General features: G+C 43.2%; 1 protein-coding gene across 3 annotated transcripts in view; it reads left to right on the top strand.

Annotated features, from left to right (window-relative positions):
- ARHGAP26 (Rho GTPase activating protein 26) overlaps positions 1–24,067 on the top strand; it is a 443,229-nt gene that overhangs the window by 360,180 nt on the left and 58,982 nt on the right. For all 3 annotated transcript variants that reach the window (XM_026659432.1, XM_026659434.1, XM_026659433.1), the window contains exons 19-20: positions 7,879–8,020; positions 15,275–15,428. In XM_026659432.1, the coding sequence (XP_026515217.1) occupies positions 7,879–8,020; positions 15,275–15,428 (296 nt within the window). The remainder of the gene's footprint in view (positions 1–7,878; positions 8,021–15,274; positions 15,429–24,067) is intronic.

Below are 24,067 nucleotides of genomic sequence, written 5' to 3'. Positions count from 1 at the left end.
CTGAATTCCATCTTGCATCTGAGGGGACAAGTAGTTTGGCTCCTCCTGTTCTCTTTGGTAAAGACAAAGCAAAGTGGTTGTTAACGGAAGTATTTTGCAATTTCAGCAACATTTTCCTTTATTTCGGAAGTGGTACTTAAATCTTTGTCTGAAAGATGCATCAAAGGAGCACTGCACACATATGTGATGTTTCAGGTTCTCTTCATTATCTTCTTTTAGATATCTTCTGATCTTTGCTACATTTGCAGCACTGTGACAACGCTACATACTTGAATTTTTGTTCACAGTTTGTTATAGCTTTTACTGCTCCTTCTTTTAAGGATCCTGCAATATGGGCATTTCCTGATGGATCAGTTGTTTCTGTCAGATAGACAACCCCATTTTCTGTTGTCACACAAACACACATTCCTGGATCATTGTGTACATTGGTCCACCCATCAAGACTCAGATTAACGAATTTCACACCAATGTTTGTTGCAGACTGTTCAGTTTCCTTCTCATACACTGTATCCAGCAACCTTCAAGCAGTGTAGCTCTGCTGCTTGGAGTGTAGCCTGGTTGTAATGATTGAACCACGTAATGAACTATTTGTTCTGAACAAGATGAAAAGGAGAATTTGTTGCATAAATGATGAACCGAGCAATCTTGTAATCTATGGAGTCTTGCTGGCATTTGTTGGTCCTGATTACGAACTCATCCATGTTTTTACTGGATGATGAAGTCGTCTTCTTTTTTTTAATATAGGTAATTTACTGTCTGACGTATGTTTAGTTGCAGCACAGCTGGTGGTACCAGTAGATGACTGAAGTTGTAGATGTTGCAGATGATGGATGTTCATAACCCCTTATATCTCAGCTAGACCCTGAATAAAATGGTGTATTTAAAAAAAAAGTCACACTCAGTCACTGAGTATGACCGTCATCCCTTGCAGTGGGAACTCTCTCAACAGCCCTTGGCCCCGTCACTACATTCCCTCTCTGAGCTGGATCAAAGATGTTTGATCTGTAACATTCTGCCTGCTGCTGTAGATTCACAGTTAATACTAGATTAAAGCTAGCTTGGGTATGTCTACACATGCTGCCGCAATCAAACCTCCCAATTGCAGTGTAGATATACCCAAAGAGAGACAGCGGCAGAGCTATGATTATAATTTGCAAATCCTGGCAGCTAGTCCCTTGCTCTAGCTGTTAAACTGCCTCTCTGTATGTTAATTGGAGCCTTTATGTGTGAGTAATAAAACACAGGTTTACTCCGTGGAGAATGGATTTTGAGTGAGTGCTACGCTTAAACACTTTTACATAAGGATAAATCTCAGCTTTGGGAAATGGAGTCCCCTGTTTGAGTCCCAGCAGCAGGGCTGTCTCCACATTTTCTGTTAAAGAGATCTGTAGCAATTTCAAAAATGTCAAAGTCAAACATGGAGTAAATTATTTATTTACCTTCTAATCCTTTGTTTCTTCATGGCCTGAAGAGGAGACCGGAAACAGACATCAGCACTTTCTTAAATTTAGCTATTTATTGATTCCTCTCTTGTCCATTGTAAGCAACTACTTCTACCTTCAGTGCTACATGATGCTCAAAGGGGACATAGATAGTGGATTTCAATATCCGTGCTACTGTGCCAGATGATTTCCCCCTCTGTCATCCATTTTATCTCAATAGGCCCAATACACTTAGAATTTGAAAGAGCAGCCTTAGCAAAGCTCTCCTCCTTGTCTTCTCCAGCCTTCAGAATAGAGGTCTTCAGAGGCTGCATCCTCTGGGAGTTTCCCAGGCTTCAGTAGAGCAACCACTGTTGTCTGTCGCCAGCTTGTTGGCACTTCTCCGGTTCTATGCATGGCAGTAAAAAGCGCCGCCAGCCATTCCTGTTCCCGTCTCCCCAGATTCTTGAGAAACTCTGGAGGGATGCCATCAACCCCTGCAACTTTCTGGCTTTTGGTTTCCAACAGCGCAACATTGATCTCCTCAACAGAATATGGGGAAGAGAGTGGGGATTCCTCCGGGCATTGTTGAAGGTTTCTGCAGAGTTCCCACTGGATCTCCTGGCGTGTAATCTTGGCTGTGGGCATCTTGCTCTTAGAAAGAAGATGAGAAGTAACAACATTTGCTGTCCCTTTTGCTGAGTGTTGTGTTACTGGCTGGGATCCTCCAAGTTGCCGCAAAAGAACCCATGCCTTACGACTCGAATGGGTGAAATCAAGGCTTTCAACGGTCTCTTTCCACCTTTCTAGGCGCACCGAATTCAAGGACTCAAGCAGCGCAGTTTCATATTCCCTCAGGAGAGACTCGTATTCTTTTTTTCCAGCAGGGGGTGAAAGCCTTGTGGTGACCACGCGGGATGTACTTCTTAGTGGTCGATGTTAGGATGTTTGTAAAACAACCGTAGGTATCGGGTTTGAGCTATGGGATCAGAGATTCTGTTTCTGAAGTGTAGGCAGGTTAATCAACCTTGCGGAAATTCCAACGTGGCTTTGGCACAGACTGCAGAAGAGGCACTTCCAGGCCATTCTGGAGGATGATTGGGCGATGTTGATTACAAGGGAAGTGGCTCAAGATGGTTTTTATTGTGGCCAGTGGGAGACCTGCACTATTATGGGTCACAAAACACAGGTCAGGGTTGTGATCCGTTGTCCACCTAACAGACCAAAAAGATCCAGATTGCTTCAGATCATAGAGCAGGTGGAGGTTTCAAGGGAGGCCCATTCTGTGATCTGCTCCCTGTCTGTGTCATTTGAGCGGTATCCCCAATGGAAGGGAAGATAAGATGGGATCAGGCCACATGATGTTAGGAGGCTTGTATTGTTTACTATAATGATGTCCCTAATTCTAACCATGTTGATCTCTCGTCCACTGGTCGATGATTCTTCCAAAACTTCCACATCCTCTAATCCATTTCTCGTGTATGCTGCTAGCCCATGTTTTGGATAGTTGACAGCAGCGATTTTAATATAGCCATAGATTTTATGTCTGACAGCTTTATCTTCTTCTTTCACATGTGTTTCTTGGAGGGCCATAATGTCAATGTGATGGTCTTTGAGGGTCCTGGAGTGGTAATCTGCTTTTTCCCTGGACATCCCGTCTACATTAAATTGGTATATTCGGAGGACTGGCCCAACTGTTCTTTTTTGGTCCTGGAAAGGGCAGTTTGAGAAAGTATAATCATTGCTATGTTCACCGGGAGGTTGGTAAAATGACGTCCAGTGGCCAGTTGACGACATTGATATGTTGGTGGATTTGCACAAAACACAGAGCAGAAAAAACACCAGCACTTAACAGAAGCACCAGGTGAGGTTGTCGTCTTGCTCCCGCTGTGCTGAGTAAATTAAACACACAGAACCACATGATCGAGCTGTGATCATTAACAGCAGCTCAACATGCTATTATCCTGCTGTTACCCAGGGCTGCAAATTGTCTATGAAATGACTGTCTTGATCTGCTAAAATGTAGGGTTTTGCAGGGCCAGCAACAGTTTTTTAATTTTTGGAGTTGGTACACCAAGGAAAATACGAGGGGTTGGGGGGAGAACGGTGTTATAAAAACTTTAGGTTTAATAAAAGACGCTTATAAAATAGCAGAAAGACTATTGGGGAGGGTATTTTCTGAACCTTGTGCGAGAGAAGTGATCTCAGTGAATGGAGGGTAGGCTACAAAACCAGATACATGTCACTCTGTAAATAAGTATTTAGCAATCCGCAAAGGGTAGATTAGATGGAAAGGAAACAATGATAAAGTTGATATAGCATCTGAGAATGTGTAGCCTCTTTTGTGCAAAGTGATCTCCAGGTCTGCAAAATTGCATCACTGAATTTATGAGCACAAGACTCAGTGATTATCTGATATCACCCATTGTGCGAACATTAGGATCAATTAAAATTTTTAACTGCAAGGCAAAATTATGTACGATTATCATGGATGAGATGCTGCGCTTATAGGTTTAATTAAATTGGTTTATAATGGGTTCCAGCAAAATTAAAACCACACGGTCTCGATTGAGCCTTATTTAGTTAGAAGTTACATACATATTTGCTTTAAAGCATGTGACTGGTTTTTCTGTTTTGTTTTGTTTGTTTTTTGTTGGAAGTTAATTTTCAACTCTCTGTGAGAAACAATAACACACAATGTAATTAGTGAATAACGTTTTTTTTTTCTTTTTTATTTGTTTGGGGTTTTTTTAGTGCAACTCTCAGTGTTGTATTGATGAGAGATCTAAATACAAGAGCAAAAGAAAGAAAGTTAAACATTTATTCTGATTAAGGAATTACTGTATGGGCAAGGCTAGTCATTAGCCCTACCATTTCTGTAGATAAAAATCCCTAATGGAGCAGAGTTGGGGACTAGCATCTTGTAACACATCTCTTGTCTCCTAGGTCAGGTGACCTAGAATACAAGAAAGTGGGTGCTTTGGTGGATCCTACTTGAAATGTCAGTCTTTCTTTTTGGTATGACAAGTTATACCAGTGTTGTAATAATTTTTTCTCATTGAATTGAGTGGGAGGCTTTAAGAAACCTAGGCTAGGTCTACACTATCCGCCTGAATCGGCGGGTAGAAATCGATCTCTCGGGGATCGAATTATCGCGTCTCGTTGGGACGCGACAATCGATCCCCGAATCGACGCACCTACTCCAGCAGCGGAGGTAGGAGTAAGCGCCGTCGACGGGGAGCCGCGGAGGTCGATTTTGCCGCCGTCCTCACAGTAGGGTAAGTTGGCTCCGATACGTCGAATTCAGCTACTCGCGTAGCTGAATTTGCTTATCTTAAATCGACCCCTCCCTCCCCCCCGTAGTGAAGACCTGCCCCTAGACTGAAAAGCAAATGTGTCTGAATCTTAGGTGGTCCACCCCCAGTACTTGGGGGTCCACCCCCTGTACCGGATGAGTTATTCACAAGGAGAAAGGGATCTATGTCAGATACGCAGAGCAGCCATTGGTTGTTGGTCACTCTTAGGGAGCAAGAGTGGCATGTGAAATGGACCAAGCTACTGTGAGAGCAATTGTGGCTTGGCACTCCTTCAGCTGATACATAAAGCAAAACTGTGTGAATGAATGTGCAAGTTAGATATGTAGATCTTGAAAAGGAGCATTCAAGTAGGAATACCCGTTCTGTCTTGCAGCGTGTCCAGCAACTTACACTCACAGTCAGCTTTTCTTTTATCAGGGTCTTTATCACTGGCCCTGAATATGAAAATAATTTTTGCAAAGTGAGTAATAACCACTTCCTGTTCCTTTACACAGTATGCAGCCTAGTGCAGTGGTTTTCAAACTTTTTTTTCTGGGGACCCAGTTGAAGAAGGGTGGGGGGGCGGGGGCGGGGGTGGGGCGGGGGATGAGGGGTTTGGGGTGCAGGAGGGGCTCTGGGTTGGGAGGGGGCTCAGGGCTGGGAGAGAGGGTTAAGGTGTGGGAGGGTTCAGGGTTCTGGGCTAGGGATGAGGTGTATGGGGTACAGGAGGGGCTTTGGGTTTGGAGGGGCTCAGGGCTAGGGCAGGGAGGTGGGGTATGGGAGGGGGTCAGGGCTCTGGGATGAGGGTGCAGGCTCTGGGGTGGGGCCAGGGATGAGGTTTGGGGTGCAGGAAGGGGTTCCAGATTTGGGGGGGCTCAGGGCAGGGGATTGGGGCATGGCCTTACCTCTGGCGGCTCCCAGTCAACGGCGCAGCCGGGGTGCACCGCGGACCGGGCTGCACCCCGGAAGCAGCCAGCAGCAAGTCTGGCTCCTAGGCGGAGGCGCGCGACTCTTGCCTGAAGGCACCAACCCCCTCCCCCCCATTCCCATTGGCTGACAACCAGCCAATAGGAGTGCAGAGCTGGTGCTCAGGGTGGGGGAAGCACGCGAGCCCCATGGTCCCCCTGCCTAGAAGCTGGACCTGCTGCTGGCCGCTTGCGGGGCACACCGCAGTGTCGGAAAAGGTAGGCACTAGCTTGCCTTAGCTGGGCAGCGCCACCAATGGGACTTCTAACGTCCCAGTTGGCGGAGCTGACCAGAGCGACCCAGTGCCTGACATGCCGCGACCCACGGTTTGAAAAATACTGGCCTAGTACAGTGGTTCTCAAACTTTAGCAACCCCAGGACCCCCATTTTGATTTAAAATTTTTCACGGACCCTCCAACTCAGCCCCAGGTCCCGCTCCCACTCCACCCCTTCCCCCAAGGTCACACCTCTTCCCGCCCCTGCTCCGTCCCTGCCCTTCTTCTTCCCCACCACCGCCCCGGGTGTACTCCATCCCCACTCCTCCCCCGCCCTCCCAGTGCCTCCTGCATCCCACTAAACAGTTGTTCCCTGGCGTGCAGGAGGCACTGGGAAGAAGGGGGAGGAGTTGAGGGAGGGAGGAGGAGGAGTTGATCAGCGGGGCCCTTGGACCCCTTGAAGTACCCTCGCAGACCCCAGTTTGAGAAACGCTGCCCTAGTATATAGAAGCTCTGCTTGAGCAGTATTTACAGATAGGAAATCTGGTTGATGTGCTGTCAGTTGTGGGATGTAGAGAACTTGATTATCCACACAGATAAGCTGCTGTTGGTTGGTTTCCCCTGGAAAAAGTTGCAGTAGAAAATGGAGATCAGCTTTTTTAAAGAGCCAAATATGTGCCATCCTCAGAAGTGTATAACACTTCAGCCGGTCGAGTTAAATTATCAGGCCACCTGAATTTTCATGGACATAAAGTGAAACAATCACCCTGGCAATCGTGTAGCTGAAGTATTAGTATTGGTCAAGACTTATATTGACCAAGACAGATCTTCGGCAAGGCCTACTTATTATCGGCTTCCCAGTTAATTAGAATAATTTAAATACCACTTCTTAAAGGACCCTAAGCGCTAACATTTACCACTGACCCTACTTTTTGATAACCTTCAGGAGAGATGTGACATTAAAATAGCTGATTAAGGCTTCTGTGTTTTTGCATTTATTTTTAAAAATTAGTGTGGAGTGGTTTTTTTTTGTCACAAAACAATAAAGCAATGAATTTCTGGCAGCTATTTATACTAGTTGGCAGTCAGAATTTTTTAGCTTTTATACAGGGGATTGGATACATCTGAAAGCACTTTTATAGTTGTGTCCTGGCTGAGTGTCTTGCATTCATGGAGGAGTGGGGAGCGAGGTGTTTTTGAAATAACATTTTCTACAGTCCTAGTGTTGAGCAGCCTTACTTCCCAGTGCAGCCACTGCCTTTGGAGAATTGAGGCCCAAAGGGCTAGAGCAGAAAATGGCACCGAAGTGTGTGTTTAATGCATTCTTGCTAGGGGAGCCCTTGAAAGAGTAGCCTTGAGGGATCGCCAGGGCTGTTTGAACCCTGGGTTAAAGAAAAGAAACAAATAGCTCCCAAAATGCTGCTGTTTCAGTTCATCCCGTTTAAAAATTCCATTCCCTTTAGGAAAAATTTGATGACTTAGTTTTCACACAGCTGTGCATGGGAGTAACAAAGAGATTCACAAGCTGGTTGGCTTCACTAGACCCTGTGAACTGCCAGCCTATGGGGAGCAGCCGCAGAGCATGCCGATTTAAATATATAGATATCTATTTATTTTTACTTTCTGTATGTCAACTTTCACAGCCAGCGGCTAAGCATAAGCCAGCCTTCTAAGCGGGAAGGGTCTGAGGCTTCGAGAATTACTCATGTTTTACTAATGAGCAAGAAAAGCTTTGGTGAGGCGCAGAGGAAAGGGGAGTGCAATGGGTGTGGGGGTGGAATTTAACATGACACTGTCTGTGCCCTGAAAAGGTGACCTGTCAAACAGTTGACTTTCAAAGGCTGTTTCTTTCATTATTGTGACTCTGTGCTAATAACTGAGTTCCCCTCCATCCCCTGTTTCATAGCAACACTTGACCTTTCTTTAAAAAAAAAACAAAAGAAAAACAAGCCCACCAAACCCCCATCCTTTTATTTATAGATATTTAACACTGTACCGGAGACGCTACCACCAAACTCGCAGCTGCTGCTAATATCTCATAAGAAGAATACTGATTCAAAGCCTCCTTCCTGCAGTGAGAGACCATTAACACTCTTCCACACGGCACAGGCCAATGAAAACCGTAAGTATGTCAATCCTAGAGGCAGTGAGTTGTGTTACAATGCTGTACTGTTATCTGCTCAGAAGGTTTCTTATCATGACTGATGGGGCTCAGTTCTCACACCACAGAATACGATGCTCGCTCATTAACTTCAATAGGAGTGATACTTATCCTATAGTATGACAGAGGCCCCAGGCTTCTAAACCATCATATTAATAAAGAAAGCTAAAGCTTGTCTAGCCCCCGAGCTCTTACCCCAAGGGCTTGAAATTAGGCTGCATAAAAATAGCAGTGTAGAAAGTTGATATCCCTTCCCCATCTCATTTAGTTTTACACTCTCTCATTCTCATGTATTCCATGACCCTCCATACTATCCTCTATTGGCTGCTTGGTCTATATTAGTTAACTCGGAGCAGAACATCTGCAGCAAGGACAACCACCCAGTTCAGCCTTCAGAGAGATGCTTTTGGACATCAATAGATGTTTTTCCTTTTAAAGCAACAGAAATTTCAGCCATCCTAGGAATATGTCACACTTCAGTTTAAAAATCTCCTAGACCATCAGTCCATTACTATTACTACTATTTAGTATTTAACTTTTTTGTCTAAGGATCTGAAAGTCCCTGTCCACATGCCAAATGTCCTCCATGTAATTTAGCCTAAGGTCTGCTCCACTGGCACAAATGGTCCAATAGGGACAGTTCTGTGATCCCTGGACAGCAGAACCCAAGATGTTCCAGGTACACCAATCTCCTTGCCTGACATGCCCCCATGTACCCAAGGTGGAAGAGAAAGAGTAGCGTAATTATGTTGGCTTTACACTACATGAGTTTCCCCCTGTGCCAAGGGAATCCTCAAATGCCATATTTGGGTAGCTTTCTGGCTGCCTTGCCTTAGTAGTGACCAAGGATCTGGCCCATAATCCTTAAAGGAATAGAGCTGCTAGAAGAATGTTTGTTTTATTTGGAATTAAGCTGTGTGTTGCCGGTTTCTAATGCATTAGCAGCCATGTTGCATTGCATTAGCATCCCTAGTTCTAAAGACCTAATGAACAAAGTGAAGATGGGTTGAGACCCCCTCCCCATTTTTTTTAAGTGTCTGTTAACAATGTTAGGCTGATAGTCCTCCGTTCACAGAACAGGTTCAGCTCACCCAAAATGTCAGAGTTTTGACTTGGAAGGATCACCTCTGTATGGTGGTTCTGCCTCTATGGCTTATTCAGACCTTGGCAACTCAACTCTCACTTCCATCAGCACAGCTAATGCTGGTAACATCTGTGGATTTTTTTTAATGTGGTCAACCATGTGTTGGAAAATGGGCTGAGAGCACTGAACAGCCTGCCATTTTCTAGTGACCACACTTCAAACAGATGTTGGAAAAAGTGGAGATGGTTCAGAGAAGAGCATCAAGAATGATTTGAATACTGCATTACACTGAGATACTTAAGGAACTCAGTCTATTTAGCTCATCAAAAAGAAGAGATAAGGCGATCATGGTCTGTAAGTAATGAAGGCTCTTTAATCTAAAGATAAAGACATAAGAAGAAGTAATGGCTGGAAATTGAAGAGCTAAGCAACTTAAAAATGGAAATGAGATGCAAATTTTTGACATTGAGGTCAGTTTAACCACTGGAAAAACTTAAAGGACGTAGTGAATTTTCTGTCACACGAAACATTTAAAATCAAAATCAGATATCTGTCTAAAATAGATGCTCTAATTCAGCCACAAACTCTTACGCTTAATTCAGAAGTTACAGGGTGAAGCTCTGTGGCCTGTGTTATGCAGATTAGATTAGTATAATGATATCTTCTGGCTTTAAAATCTATGAATCTGTGAACCTTTGCTTGCTATTGACCTTGGCTGCATTTGAACCAGAAGTAGAGTACATGGATTTAAAATAAGAGAAACCTGTTTTAGTATCACATTTCATTCCTTACCATTTCCCCCCACTTTATAGATTATGTTCGAGCATCTTGTTCTTTTATTTAGATATAATAAGGCACTTATCTCATCATTTGAATGCGGTTTGTGGATAACCTGTATCATAGTATCCTGAGCCCAGTTCTCATCCAACAGTCATTGCACTGACTTCTACAAAAGCAGAAAATTACTGGAAGCATGACCAGAAGAAGCTGGAGATTTAGGAAAGACTCAACTGAATCTTTGTTTGCAATGCTTTTTTATCATAGATTGCAAAGGATTCTAGCTAAAGCAGTGTGAAATCAGACTTGGTGATGCATTGTTTGCTCTTGGACAGAAAAGGCGTGAAATGAGACTGGCTGAAGAGTTTAATCTGAAGTGGATTTGGTTTTTTTAAATGAGGGAAACGATTGCAGAAAACACAAGATTCAAACCTTCCTTACGTGTGGGCTGCATTTCAGTGTTTTTTCATTTCCCGAGGGTATTTTATGTGGGAACTTGAACAGAGAACTTGTGTATGTGATTTATTAATGGAAGCTTTATTATCTGGGGGAGCTGGAACAAATCTTAGCTGTCTGTTATGGGCTGTTCAAGGAGTGCTGCAGACAGAAGGAAAGCCTGCTCAACACAAGTGCATGTTATCATAACCTCTGGGCATGCCATGACTAAGCTACTGTACAGTTTATTATTCAGCAATCCAGAACTAGAACTTTTTCAGGTATGACTCTCCAAGTGCCCTCTGAATCAGACAGGCACTTTATAAAGTGACTTTTCTGCCTTCTGTATAACAGAAAGGAATTGGTTCTACGCTATTTATTGTTTCATTTTTGGAGATATCTGGCCGACTAAACTGTCACAATGAAGAAACCTTAACTGACACTGTTTAAATGTTCAAAATAGAGTTTTGGCCTTTTAAAACGGGGGAAAGAATTTAAAAACACCAAAAACAACTTCTCTCCCAACTTCCTCAGATGAAAGATCCTCAGCTCCCCTGGCTGGGAATGATTTCAATTTAATACATACTGGTATCCCCTTTGAAATTATCCAGGCAGTTGACATAGTTTTGATAGGTTCAAGGGCCTTATTTTCACAGGTTAGCCTTGCACAGAAAGTGCATGAAAATAACAAGCTGCTTGATGGAGATGACGATCTGCTAACTCAGAAATCTAGACTCCTCACTGCCTGCCATCGGATCAGTTCAGTTAGGTCCAGGTACAGAATATAATGAAATACAGGCTTTCCAGATCTACGCTGGGGGGAGATTACATTTTAAAAAAATAAAAATACCCTAGATAAAATAATGCTACAATCTGGTGTGACTTTGGCCAGCCTGTTTCTAAAGCTTTAAATATGACTAATTTTCCTCTTAATTTATCCCCAGTTCAACACTCTCCTAATGTCACTGGAATGGAGCAGTCACACCAATTTCTCACTTCTGTCCTCTCTTCTGTGGATGACCCCTTTCATTACAAAGAGTTCCCTCCCTCCCGCCCCCAGCCAGGCTGACTGAATTTCAGAAACCTCTTGCAATCACATCATTACGTTACCTCTCGTAGGGTATGTCTATGCTTTTGAGCTGGGGGGGTGATTCCCCGCTCGAGGAGACATGTTCATGTGAGCTGTCATCAAGCTAAAATGCTAAAAATAGCGCTGTCACGGCAGCACAAGTGGCAGGGGGCTAGCCCCCCTGAGAGCATGTCCCTCGGAGATGTTAGATAGGTACTCAGGGCAGTTAGCCACTCCTACTGCTGCAGCTATGGTCTATTTTTTTAGTGCGTTCACTCAATGAGAGCTAGCACAAGTGGAATCACACTCTCAGTTCAACGTTTAAACATACCCTTAATGGGAACTAATGGCGCTGAAAACAAAGCCATGGTATAAGTTCCCACCGTACTCATCGCCGTGCACTCTCTTGTCTCATCCATCCTCATTTCCTTCCTGCTATGCTGAGATCTCTCTGAGCTATACCAAAGCGATGCCTTAAGTTGCCTATAACTACTGACCAGTCTACTCCTCCATGCCCAGACACTTCTTTCGTACAATACACATAAGGACACTTACCTATTTCATTAATGACAATAGAATTAGTCTCGATTTAGTGTAGGTGAGAACAGAAAATGGCTCCTAGTTTCCAGAAGGGGGGGAACAGTGGGGACGACAGATGGATAGAACTACCGGAGGTTTCTCATAATGATAGCCAATGGCCCTATGCTCGAACCACGTTGCCAGTGGCTTCTGCAAAAAAGGTTGGGTGTCAGGATCCCTGTGGCATTTGTCCTTTCCTAGTTGTATTAAATTGGTTAGTTAAAGCAGCCTGGGAGCACAGTGTGGTTTAGTGGAAAGGGCACTGGATTGGTAGTCAGGAAACCTGGGTTCTAGTCCCAGTTCTGTCACAACCGGTTCTGTGACCTTGGGCAAGTCACATCGCTTTGCTTTAATTGGTCTGTGATATCCAGGAGGTCAGTTGAGATGATCTGATGGTCTCTTCTGGCCTTGACATCTATGAACCTCTCGGTGCCTCTGTTAACCCTTTTCAGCCTCTCTCTCTCCTGTTTATTTAGACTGTGGACACTTGGACGTAGGGGCTGTTTTTCCCTGTGTGTTTGCACTGTGATTAGCACAGGAGTCCGAATCTCAGCTGAGGCCTCTAGGCACTACATTAATATAGCCCAATAATAACTAATAATACAGCAAAACTATAAAAAGTGGTTGTATTCCAGAAGTTACTTTTCTGAGAGGCATAACATGCAACCCTCACATGGATAGGGCTAGTTTTCTAATAACTGTACCCGTTTTATGATGATGGTTTTACAAGAATGAAACCAGACCCTGTTTTAAACCTACACAATAATCTTTAAAAAGAAAACACGAAGAGGTGCTGTTTGTCCTCCAGACAAGGATTCCTCAGCCCTCTATAATGTTTGCTGTCAGCGTGTATAGTGCACCTCTCAGAAGCATAAACATTAAAAATGTAAACACATACAGAAATAAATCCAAATTGACTATGTCACCAGTAAACTGAAAAACTTTCCACCCCACAAAAGATTACGATTCTGCCCTTGTTTTGTCATCTGCCACCACCGAGAACAGCCTAGCTCCATCCTCTTTGGCACCCCCTTTCAGGTAGTTGAAAGCAGCTATCAAATCCCCCTCATTCTTCTCTTCTGCAGACTAAACAATCCCAGTTTACTCAGCCTCTCCTCATAAGTCATGTGCCCCAGCCCCCTAATCATTTTCATTGCCCTCCGCTGGACTCTCTCCAATTTGTCCACATCCTTTCTGTAGTGAGCTGTGTAGAAGATGCCTAACCGCACTGTTTGCCCAGCAGGGCTTCTAGTCTCTTTCATGAGTATTAAATTCACTTGCAAAATATTGTTAAACTCAAATTAATCCGAATTTTCTAAAAGTACTTGCACAGACCCAGAGAGAGAGAGAGAGAAACCGTCGATTCAAACAAATGTAAACCTTGGAGAAATTCAGACCTTGATCTGGGTCTATCTCTTGTGTGCCCGGTTTGGTTGCAAGGCTACACATCTGGCTCTCCCCATACCCAGGCTGGCCTACTCTAGAACACCTTTGGCAATCCTGTGCTTTGAAAGGGTGTTCAGATTATTACAATTGCCCCGACTCAGGTTTTTGTCTCTCTGGTGGTCCTGATGGTAATTAACCCAAACATGTCACCGCATCCAATTCCATTGATCTTAAATAAAATATACATTTATTTGCATAGGAGACCAGAATTGCAAAATAACAGGAAATAAACCCATCTGGTTGGACACAATGACAAAGGTCCCAATCCAGTGTTACAAAGTGTAAAAACATTATCTGCAGCATAGATGAACAAAGTGTGTGCCTCTCTGAGTTGACAGAGAGAAGCTGTTAATAGTCTTGAGTCATAGTTCTAGCATGTGTATCCAAGGTTTTCTTTTTGCCCTTGTCCATGACCCCTCTGTTAATATAGTCTTCATCCCTTTGAAGTGGTGATGAAGAGGTTACTCATTGCCATGCTCTATTATGGTTGTGACAACATTGTTTCTAAGTTATTTCACAGTACTGCAGAGGATTTCTTCCTCTTGTATATCCAAAATTAATTTTTAATATTACAGAGGTGTTCCACTCATATTGTTTATGTTGGATTTCTGTTCTGTTCCTTGTTCCTCTGTATACAAAAATATAGATGCACATAAGTTTTTCCACAGAATCCAGCAGAGATATCTGATTGGAAGAGACTGGGAATAAGTGATTCATATAAATTCTCGTTAGCTTTGTTGATAGTCTTTAGTACAATACAAATGGAATATCCCTGCTTCGGAAGATTAACTGTTAAAGAGGTGTTCTCTATGATCTTTAGTCCAGCCGAGGGACACCACATTGTCTTCCATGACAGAGAAGCAGCCCGAGCTCTGGGACCCTCCCACCTCGCAGGGTCTTAGAGCCGGTCTCTAGCCCAAGCCTGAATGTCTATACTGCAATTAAACAACCCTGTAGCGTGAGCCCGAGTCAGCTGGCATGGGCCCAATCATGGGTTTTTCATTGCAGGGTAGATATGCCCTTAGAAACATGTAGGTGCTTCAAAAAGAGATGCGAGTGATTCAGTGGCACTATTCCCTCTGAGTCAGGACAGAATCAGTGCCTCTGTGGTGTAGGATGGTGAGGTGAAAAGTATAGTGTAGTGCTAGAGATGCTCTTTCAGATGAGACATAAAACTGAGGTGCTGGACCATAGCACTAATTACAAGAATAGATGTTAATACAGCCGGATGGAAGATGGAAAAAAAATGTCTTAACATTTTCTTTGTTTATGTCAACATCTCATTATTGACTATGGAGCTACTTGGGAAATAGCTCTAATTGTTAACCTAGTACCATCTTAGGTAGTAGCATTTTGCCTAACTAAATTTCAGTTGGATAATCCGTTCTTTACTTTCTATTCTATACTGTTGCTTTGCAATGTTTCACCCTAGACATGGCTGAATTTCAGTGATGGGTAAATTGATCGCTGTGTATAATTTTGAATGTTTATTTAAAGTGTGCCTAGGGCTTTGGAATTTTTGAGTGTAAGATGATATTAGTGGCCTGAGATAACCAGTGAATGTTTTACTTACCAAAAATGTCCTTAAGTAAAGAGTATTTGCATCATCAGAATAAGAGGAACTCACGTTTCGTACAGTTTCAGCTTTAAAGAATAGTATAGGTGAAGAAACTTCCATATACTCTGTGTACTTCCCTGGGATCCACATAAAGACATAAGCTATTAATAGGAACTGTTCTACCTTGCAAAAGTCTGTTCTTTACTTTCTAACAACTTAATAGGTTTTACTTAATGATAGTAATGTATATTTGTTGTTGTTTTTTAGAGGAGACAAGGAACAGTATCATCAACTCCAGCCTGGAATCTGTCATCTCTTCAAACGTCAACAGCTTCCTCCACTCCAACAGCACTCTCCGACCCAACCTGAACTCAAGTGACCCTGACCTAGAAGTAATTAAACCTAGTCGGCCAAACTCACTGTAAGTACAGTGATAATTAGTATGTCATAGGATCTCTGTCCAGCCAACCTACATATCTTCAATCAGGGCACATCTTAGTGTGAGTCAAAGCAGTCTGTTGAATATAATTTAACATTCTGTTTTTTTAATGGGAGCATAGTTATGTGCATTGCATTTTTAACTTGGTCTACATTTTAGAATTAGTGTTTTTTATACCTGTTGGCTACTTTGTGCTCTAATTATTTTGAGTGTCTGGGGTATTTTGATCATTTTCAAGTAGATCTTTACATTATTGTTTGCACTGTTGTGAAGTATCTGGTGTTAAACTCTGGGAAGCATAGAGGAAAGTAAATAAATAAATAAGTAAATAAAACAGTGGAACACAGCATTAATGGAATTGTTTTCTTCCTACTTTGTTAAAAGCTAAGACTGCTGTCAGTACAGTTGGTCTCCAGCCAAATGTGTGCCCTTGCTTCTGATATTACTTCCCTCATCAGGAAAGTTTAAGGCAAAAAATAGCTTTAATGATGACTCCCAGGGGATGGCTGAGTTATTGTGAAGCCTCCTGAACCAGTCACAGCTTAGCTGTGGCATATGCTGTTGAGGGGAATTTCCTTCCTTTTCGGGCTTTGCTGTGTCTGTCAATATTTTCCCACAGACCCTCCCCTTCCCACAGATCTGAATGTCTGAACAGATCCCAACCAGACTCTGTGGAACTCTTACAAGCCCAAGCCAAGTTTAGAGCGTCTCCCAGTTTTTCTGCATTTCTCAATGTGCTTCTATATGCCACTTAATAAATCATGTCAACAGACATCTCTTTAGAACGACTAAGAAGAATGCTGCACTAGCTAGGGTCCTGTGACAAGAATGGCATTGGCGTCATGCTGTGACCTAATGTCTAAGGAAGAGTCCCTCTTCCCTCACCCTGTCCACTCCTTCCTCGCTGTACACTTCAAAGGGTGCAAATTTCCACTCTGCTATGAAAGCATTCTGGTCCCTTGGTCATGAATCATAGAATCAGAAACATAGGACTGGAAGGGACCTTGATAGGTCGTCTAGTCCAGATGAAGCTTCCTACTTTAGCCGCTGTATCTGCTCTTGTGATTAACAACCTAAGATTTAGTAAATTGGGGAAGTGAATGAGTTTGTCAGCAGTGCAGAGCTATTATCTGTAGAGTTTTGAAAAACAAGGCTGTTGTCTATACTGAGAGTAGTTTTTTGAGCTGGGTGGGAATGTCTCTATATTTGTTATATCATATCATGTAAAGATTTAGGCCCACATCTGTAGAATTTGACATGTGCAAAAAATAGGCCCATACTGCAATTTGTGTAATTCCCTGTGTAAATGAAGCTCGCACACATTATCATGCGCATGTTTTTGAAACTCCAAGTTCTGGTTTCTGTCAATAGGTTTTACTTCACTCCGTTGATTCTTGTTGTCATTAGAACATGGATATTATAAATGAGGGATCGGACTAATGAAATAAGGTTTTGAGTATCTGGTGTTTACACCTTGGGTAGCTCCAATTTGGTCTACAGGAGCTTGAAGGGTTCCTAGTATCACTGATTGTCTGTTCTTGAAGTCTTTTCTACCCTACACAATATGTGATCTGCAGGGGTGAAGGGGTGTAAGCTAGTAATTGGTTACTTTCACTAAGCAAAGTTTTTCTCCAATATTTTATTCGTGAGACTTATAGTCTATACGCAAAAGACTATACACAAAACCCCATCTTGGGTTGTAATTGCTGGTAAGTGGGGAATTTTGTTTCCCAGGGATTTTTCTTCCAAGAGATTCTTTGGTTTCTACCTGCTGAATGATGATTTTTGAATACTTTTTTGGAACCTCAGGAACCAATGGCATCTGTTGGAAGAGTTCCTTGGAAGGGGGATGATACTCCCCCAAATAAAACCCCTCTTCATCTCCCAAGGAGATATAGTGTAATGAAGGGGCAACTGGCCATGACAGACCGCGCCAACACATAGGACAGGTATGACCCAAATCCCGCTTAGGCAAAGCGCAGCCTTGGTGACCGCAACTTCCTGGAAGTCCAAAACAGCCCTCAGAGGCACATTCCATGTCACCATATGGCAAATGTCAACACTGAACAGAACTGGGTGCAGGACAGCTCTTGTAAAAGAACTCACTCATTACAGGATCATAATCACCAGCATCACCGAGGCATGTCTGCCACAGAGCGATCCTTCCACAGTAACTTGAGCAACCATCCTCCACTCCAATGGTCCATACCAAACTCAAGGTGTGACACTCATTATTAGACAACTTCTAGCACAGACTTCAACCACCTGGAAACCCATTTCTCCATGCTTTTACTATGCTTGGCTCCAACATCATCATGAACATCTGTCTGTCATTGTGGCCTACGCACCTATGGAAGACCTGCAGAAAAGGATGCATTCTATCACCAACCAGCAGCAAAAATCCAATCAACTCCATCACAACACACTGCTACTGCTGGGAAATTTCAGTCCCGTGACTGGCTGCGATTGAACTGGGTATGAAACCACGATAGGTCCTTTTGGTTCAGGTTCCCCAAATGACACCGCCACCTGGCTTTTGACACGGTGTGTCACTGAGCTCTTGTCTGTTATGGGGTCCTGGTTTAGATTTCTTAACAATCGTCGCTGGACCTGGATTTCAAATAATGGATGTGGTATGAAAGAAATTGACCATATCCTTATCAGAAATCGCTCTATAATGAAATCTCAGTGGGTCTTCAGCAGTGCAGACACACCAGCAAACTCAGACCATAGACTAGATGTCACTCAATTCTCACTCCATCTTCCAACATCTCCATCACCTTGCAAGCCAGATGTCCACCAAAAGTACAATATCTAGCATCTATCCAAGGATCTTGTTGAAGCTGTGATGTACACACAGGTTGTTGAGGATCACATGGAGATCGCCTTGAGTGGCATACATGATGCTATATCACATGCTGCCACTGAAACAATCCGCTTCAAACCATCACACAAGAAACCTTGGCTTTCTGAATAGGACTTTTATATATTTGTGAAAAAGGCAGAAGCACACAAGTACGGAGATGTCCAAGAATGTAAACAGCTGAAAAGGCATTTTCCGGGTCATGGCAAAACATGACCCTGAGATCTACACCAACTCCCTGGCCGACAAAGCCGAAGACGGCCTAAAATGCAACAATCTGCTGCCTGCCTACTGAGCCATCATACGCCTGGCAGGCAGCCATGAACATCTTTTTAACATCCCCATCATGAAACCAAACGGCTCTCCCTGTTCATCGATGAATGATGTCCTGGACAGATGGAAAACACGTTATGAAGATGTGCTGAACCACACACTTGCCGACAACTATCCAGTTTGCTACGTGACCTAGCAAACTGCACAGCTGCAGATGCAGGGACAAACACTGATCCTCATCACTTGAGGAAGTACAAAATCCCATCCAAAAATTACGGAATAGATGTGCTGCTGGACCTGATGGTATTCCACCCCTGCTGCACAAAGTTGCCTTGGAACCAGTGAGCGTCAGCCTGCATCAGCTGTTCTTAAAAGTGTGGGCATCAGGCAAAGTACTAGCAGAATGGAAAGATGGCATCACAGTGTCCCTGTACAAGGGCAAAGGATCTCACACTGAGTGTGGCAGCTACTAGCCAACCCCACTATTATCTGTCCCTGGAAAGTTTTTTGCTCACGTTCTGGTTGGAAGGATATTCCCGCTCCTTAAGACATAATTGTCACAGCAGTCAGATTTTGCTGTTGGGTGATGGACAACAGACCCTGTCCTTACCCTTCAGCTTCTGCTGAGCAGCACCAAGAATTTAACTGTCCATTTCATGTGGCATATATCAACATCAGAGTGTCTTTTGATTCAGTCCTTTGTCTCTCACTGAAAGGAGTTGGCATTCCAGATGTTCTGCTACTCCGGTACCAGTGCAAGAGTGTGCATCAGTTCATGGCTTTTGATGTGTTTCTACACATCATCAGGTGTGAAGCAGTGATGCATTCTCGTCTCAGCAGTATTCTGTCAAGCTATCGATTAGATATTAGAACATGACGCTCCAAATGTCACACTTAAGGTTGGTCAAGAAGTGTTCACCAACCAAGATTATGCCAAGAATATGCTGCTTGCTTGTGGAGAAGTCAGAGAATTTCAGCCCCACCCTTCAAGATATAGATTCATAGATTCTAGGACTGGAAGGGACCTCGAGAGGTCATCGAGTCCAGTCCCCTGCCCGCATGGCAGGACCAAGTACTGTCTAGACCATCCCTGATAGACATTTATCTAACCTACTCTTAAATATCTCCAGAGATGGAGATTCCACAACCTCCCTAGGCAATTTATTCCAGTGTTTAACCACCCTGACAGTTAGGAACTTTTTCCTAATGTCCAACCTAGACCTCCCTTGCTGCAGTTTAAGCCCATTGCTTCTTGTTCTATCCTTAGAGGCTAAGGTGAACAAGTTTTCTCCCTCCTCCTTATGACACCCTTTTAGATACCTGAAAACTGCTATCATGTCCCCTCTCAGTCTTCTCTTTTCCAAACTAAACAAACCCAGTTCTTTCAGTCTTCCTTCATAGGTCATGTTCTCAAGACCTTTAATCATTCTTGTTGCTCTTCTCTGGACCCTTTCCAATTTCTCCACATCTTTCTTGAAATGCGGTGCCCAGAACTGGACACAATACTCCAGCTGAGGCCTAACCAGAGCAGAGTAGAGTGGAAGAATGACTTCTCGTGTCTTGCTCACAACACACCTGTTAATACATCCCAGAATCATGTTTGCTTTTTTTGCAACAGCATCACACTGTTGACTCATATTTAGCTTGTGGTCCACTATAACCCCTAGATCCCTTTCTGCCGTACTCCTTCCTAGACAGTCTCTTCCCATTCTGTATGTGTGAAACTGATTTTTTCTTCCTAAGTGGAGCACTTTGCATTTATTTTTGTTAAACTTCATCCTGTTTAACTCAGACCATTTCTCCAATTTGTCCAGATCATTTTGAATTATGACCCTGTCCTCCAAAGCAGTTGCAATCCCTCCCAGTTTGGTATCATCCGCAAACTTAATAAGCGTACTTTCTATGCTAATATCTAAGTCGTTAATGATGATATTGAACAGAGCCGGTCCCAAAACAGACCCCTGCAGAACCCCACTCGTTATGCCTTTCCAGCAGGATTGGGAACCATTAACAACAACTCTCTGAGTACGGTTATCCAGCCAGTTATGCACCCACCTTTTAGTAGCCCCATCTAAATTGTATTTGCCTAGTTTATCGATAAGAATATCATGCGAGACCGTATCAAATGCCTTACTAAAGTCTAGGTATACCACATCCACAGCTTCTCCCTTATCCACAAGACTTGTTATCCTATCAAAGAAAGCTATCAGATTGGTTTGACATGATTTGTTCTTTACAAATCCATGCTGGCTGTTCCCTATCACCTTACCACCTTCCAAGTGTTTGCAGATGATTTCCTTAATTACTTGCTCCATTATCTTCCCTGGCACAGAAGTTAAACTAACTGGTCTGTAGTTTCCTGGGTTGTTTTTATTTCCCTTTTTATAGATGGGCACTATATTTGCCCTTTTCCAGTCTTCTGGAATCTGTCCCGTCTCCCATGATTTTCCAAAGATAATAGCTAGAGGCTCAGATACCTCCTCTATTAGCTCCTTGAGTATTCTAGGATGCATTTCATCAGGCCCTGGTGACTTGCAGGCATCTAACTTTTCTAAGTGATTTTTAACTTGTTCTTTTTTTATTTTATCTGCTAAACCTACCCCCTTCCCATTAGCATTCACTATGTTAGGCATTCCTTCAGACTTCTCGGTGAAGACCGAAACAAAGAAGTCATTAAGCATCTCTGCCATTTCCAAGTTTCCTGTTACTGTTTCTCCCTCTTCACTAAGCAGTGGGCCTACCCTGTCTTTGGTCTTCCTCTTGCTTCTAATGTATTGATAAAAAGTCTTCTTGTTTCACTTTATTCCTGTAGCTAGTTTCAGCTCATTTTGTGCCTTTGCCTTTCTAATCTTGCCCCTGCATTCCTGTGTTGTTTGCCTATATTCATCCTTTGTAATCTGTCCTAGTTTCCATTTTTTATATGACTCCTTTTTATTTTTTAGATCATGCAAGATCTCATGGTTAAGCCAAGGTGGTCTTTTGCCACATTTTCTATCTTTCCTAACCAGCGGAATAGCTTGCTTTTGGGCCCTTAATAGTGACCCTTTGGAAAACTGCCAACTCTCCTCAGTTGTTTTTCCCCTCAGTCTTGATTCCCATGGGACCTTACCTATCAGCTCTCTGAGCTTACCAAAATCTGCCTTCCTGAAATCCATTGTCTCTATTTTGCTGTTCTCCCTTCTACCCTTCCTTAGAATTGCAAACTCTATGATTTCATGATCACTTTCACCCAAGCTGCCTTCTACTTTCAAATTCTCAATGAGTTCCTCCCTATTTGTTAAAATCAAGTCTAGAACAGCTTTCCCCCAGTAGCTTTTTCAACCTTCTGAAATAAAAAGTTGTCTGCAATGCAGTCCAAGAATTTGTTAGATAGTCTGTGCCGCGCTGTGTTATTTTCCTAACATATATCTGGATAGTTGAAGTCCCCCATCACCACCAAATCTTGGGCTTTGGATGATTTTGTTAGTTGTTTAAAAAAAAGCCTCATCCACCTCTTCCACCTGGTTAGGTGGCCTGTAGTAGACTCCTAGCATGACATCACCCTTGTTTTTTACCCCTTTTAGCCTAATCCAGAGACTCCAAGATGCCACTCGCACTATGGGGTTGAACACCTCCTGGCAGAAGACCAAGGTCTATCTCCTCAGAGCTGGGCCACCAGAACTCCAGTGGTGGGGTGGGAGAGGTTGTCAAGTACTGTGACATTTCACACAAAGAGAGTGGAGAGTGTTTACGAATTCATCTACTTAGGCTGCAAGCAGAGTTCACACAAATTTTAGTTAATAGGTCTCACTGCCTCCTGCATGAAGTCCAAGTCTTGCTTATGGATCTAGAAACGTCTTTGCACTAACACAAAGTTTGGGATCTATCAAATCTGGATACTATTTATATTGCTGTATGGATCAGAAACCTGGGCCCTCTTACAGGCAGGCTTGGAGCAGCTAGAGGCATTCCTTTTATGTTGTCAGCACCAAATCCTGAGTATAATGTGGTTTGACTTCGTGCAAGACAGCATAATCTCCCAGAGATCTGGCCTTCCTTCAGTTGCTCATTATATTCAAAAGTGGTATTGCATGCTCTTTGGCCATGTCACCAGGATAGACAAAAGCACCTGAGCATGTCATGCTCCCAAACTGTCCCTTGACGCATGAAGAGGTGCATGCCCTAACCCTACCTGCGGCTGCCTGTGGGGCTGCCAGAGATTCATGGACTTGCAGGATTGAGTGAGATCTGGAAACTCCACTACATAATATCTAGTGCAATTCAGTCAGCTGTGGTCACTCTGGTTGGTGCAACAGTTCTCGGTAGACTATGTTGATGATGATGGTTGATGCTAATGCTTACTTCACAGTATGTGCCTTGGGTTTTGTGTGAACATAGCTAACATGGTTCAGTCTACTCTGCACAAACCAATTCTGTTCTCCCAGTTCTTGGCTGTATTCCTGTTCTTACTGTTCGTTGAAGTGTATTAGTTTGTCTTTAAATATTTGCCTTGAACCTCATTTGCCATCCCATGTAAAAATCATGTTGCTAATTTCTGTTGACAGCACTCTAGCAATTAAATTAGCAACCCATTCTCTGCTGTATGCTGATATTTTTTTACCAGCCAATACTGGCTAATGGTGTTTAATCTTTGCTTTCGGTTGTAGGGAGCAGCTTATTCTTTTGGATGTGTTGGAGGGAACACCATGTACAGAAAGGCTCATTTGCTTGCTTAGTGTAGAGAAGGAACATGGATTTTTAAACATCTCGGGTTTTTTTCTGTATACATGATGTTGGTGCTGTATAAAGCAAGCTTGATCATTAATGTTATTTTACTCTGTTTGGGACATGCTTGCTGTTCAATGAAGTAACGTTTATTTTGAGCGTGTCCCTTTATAACACAGTGTTCCAACAAGACTGCCATCCAAGCTGCTTGCATACCTTGCTTGTCTCACTGAAGTGTACGAATGGTGGAAAATGTGGTTATGCTGCTTTAAGGAAAAGATGGTGCTTATCTTGTTTTTATTTTATTATTTTTACTACTGTAACGTCTAGAGACCCCAGCTGAGATCAGAGCCCAGTTGTGCTGTGCACGTGGTTCACACATGGTAAGGAACAGTCCCTGTTGGGAACGAAACCCCTAGACTCCTGCTTTCCAGACTGGTGTCCCAGCCACTGGGCAATGCTACCTCTCCTGATAGAAGAGCCACTAAGAAGCCCATACAGCTATTGTGAGATAAACTTGACAGCTTATAAAGAGAAGAAACCCTTTAATTTGTGTGCTATTTTTGGCGGGTCTTGAGTGTTTTCCCCTTTGCGGATAGCATTCTGTTGGTGCATGTCAGAAATCCAGTGTTGATTGTTAATGATGAGAACAAGGAGGTGTGCTGTTGGTTGCCACTGGGGAAGAAATTGAGTAAGTACTAGCAGAATTCATCCCTCTAGCTCCAGAACGACATTGTTTACGAGTTGCACTTTGTTGGTAACAGAATAACTGTCAATGCCA

Source organism: Terrapene carolina, unplaced genomic scaffold (genome assembly GCF_002925995.2).
Source record: "Terrapene carolina triunguis isolate 2854851 unplaced genomic scaffold, T_m_triunguis-2.0 Scaffold629, whole genome shotgun sequence".
NCBI lineage: Eukaryota > Metazoa > Chordata > Testudines > Emydidae > Terrapene > Terrapene triunguis.
Note: the sequence above shows the minus strand (reverse complement) of the source record. Positions and strands in the feature narration are given on the sequence as shown.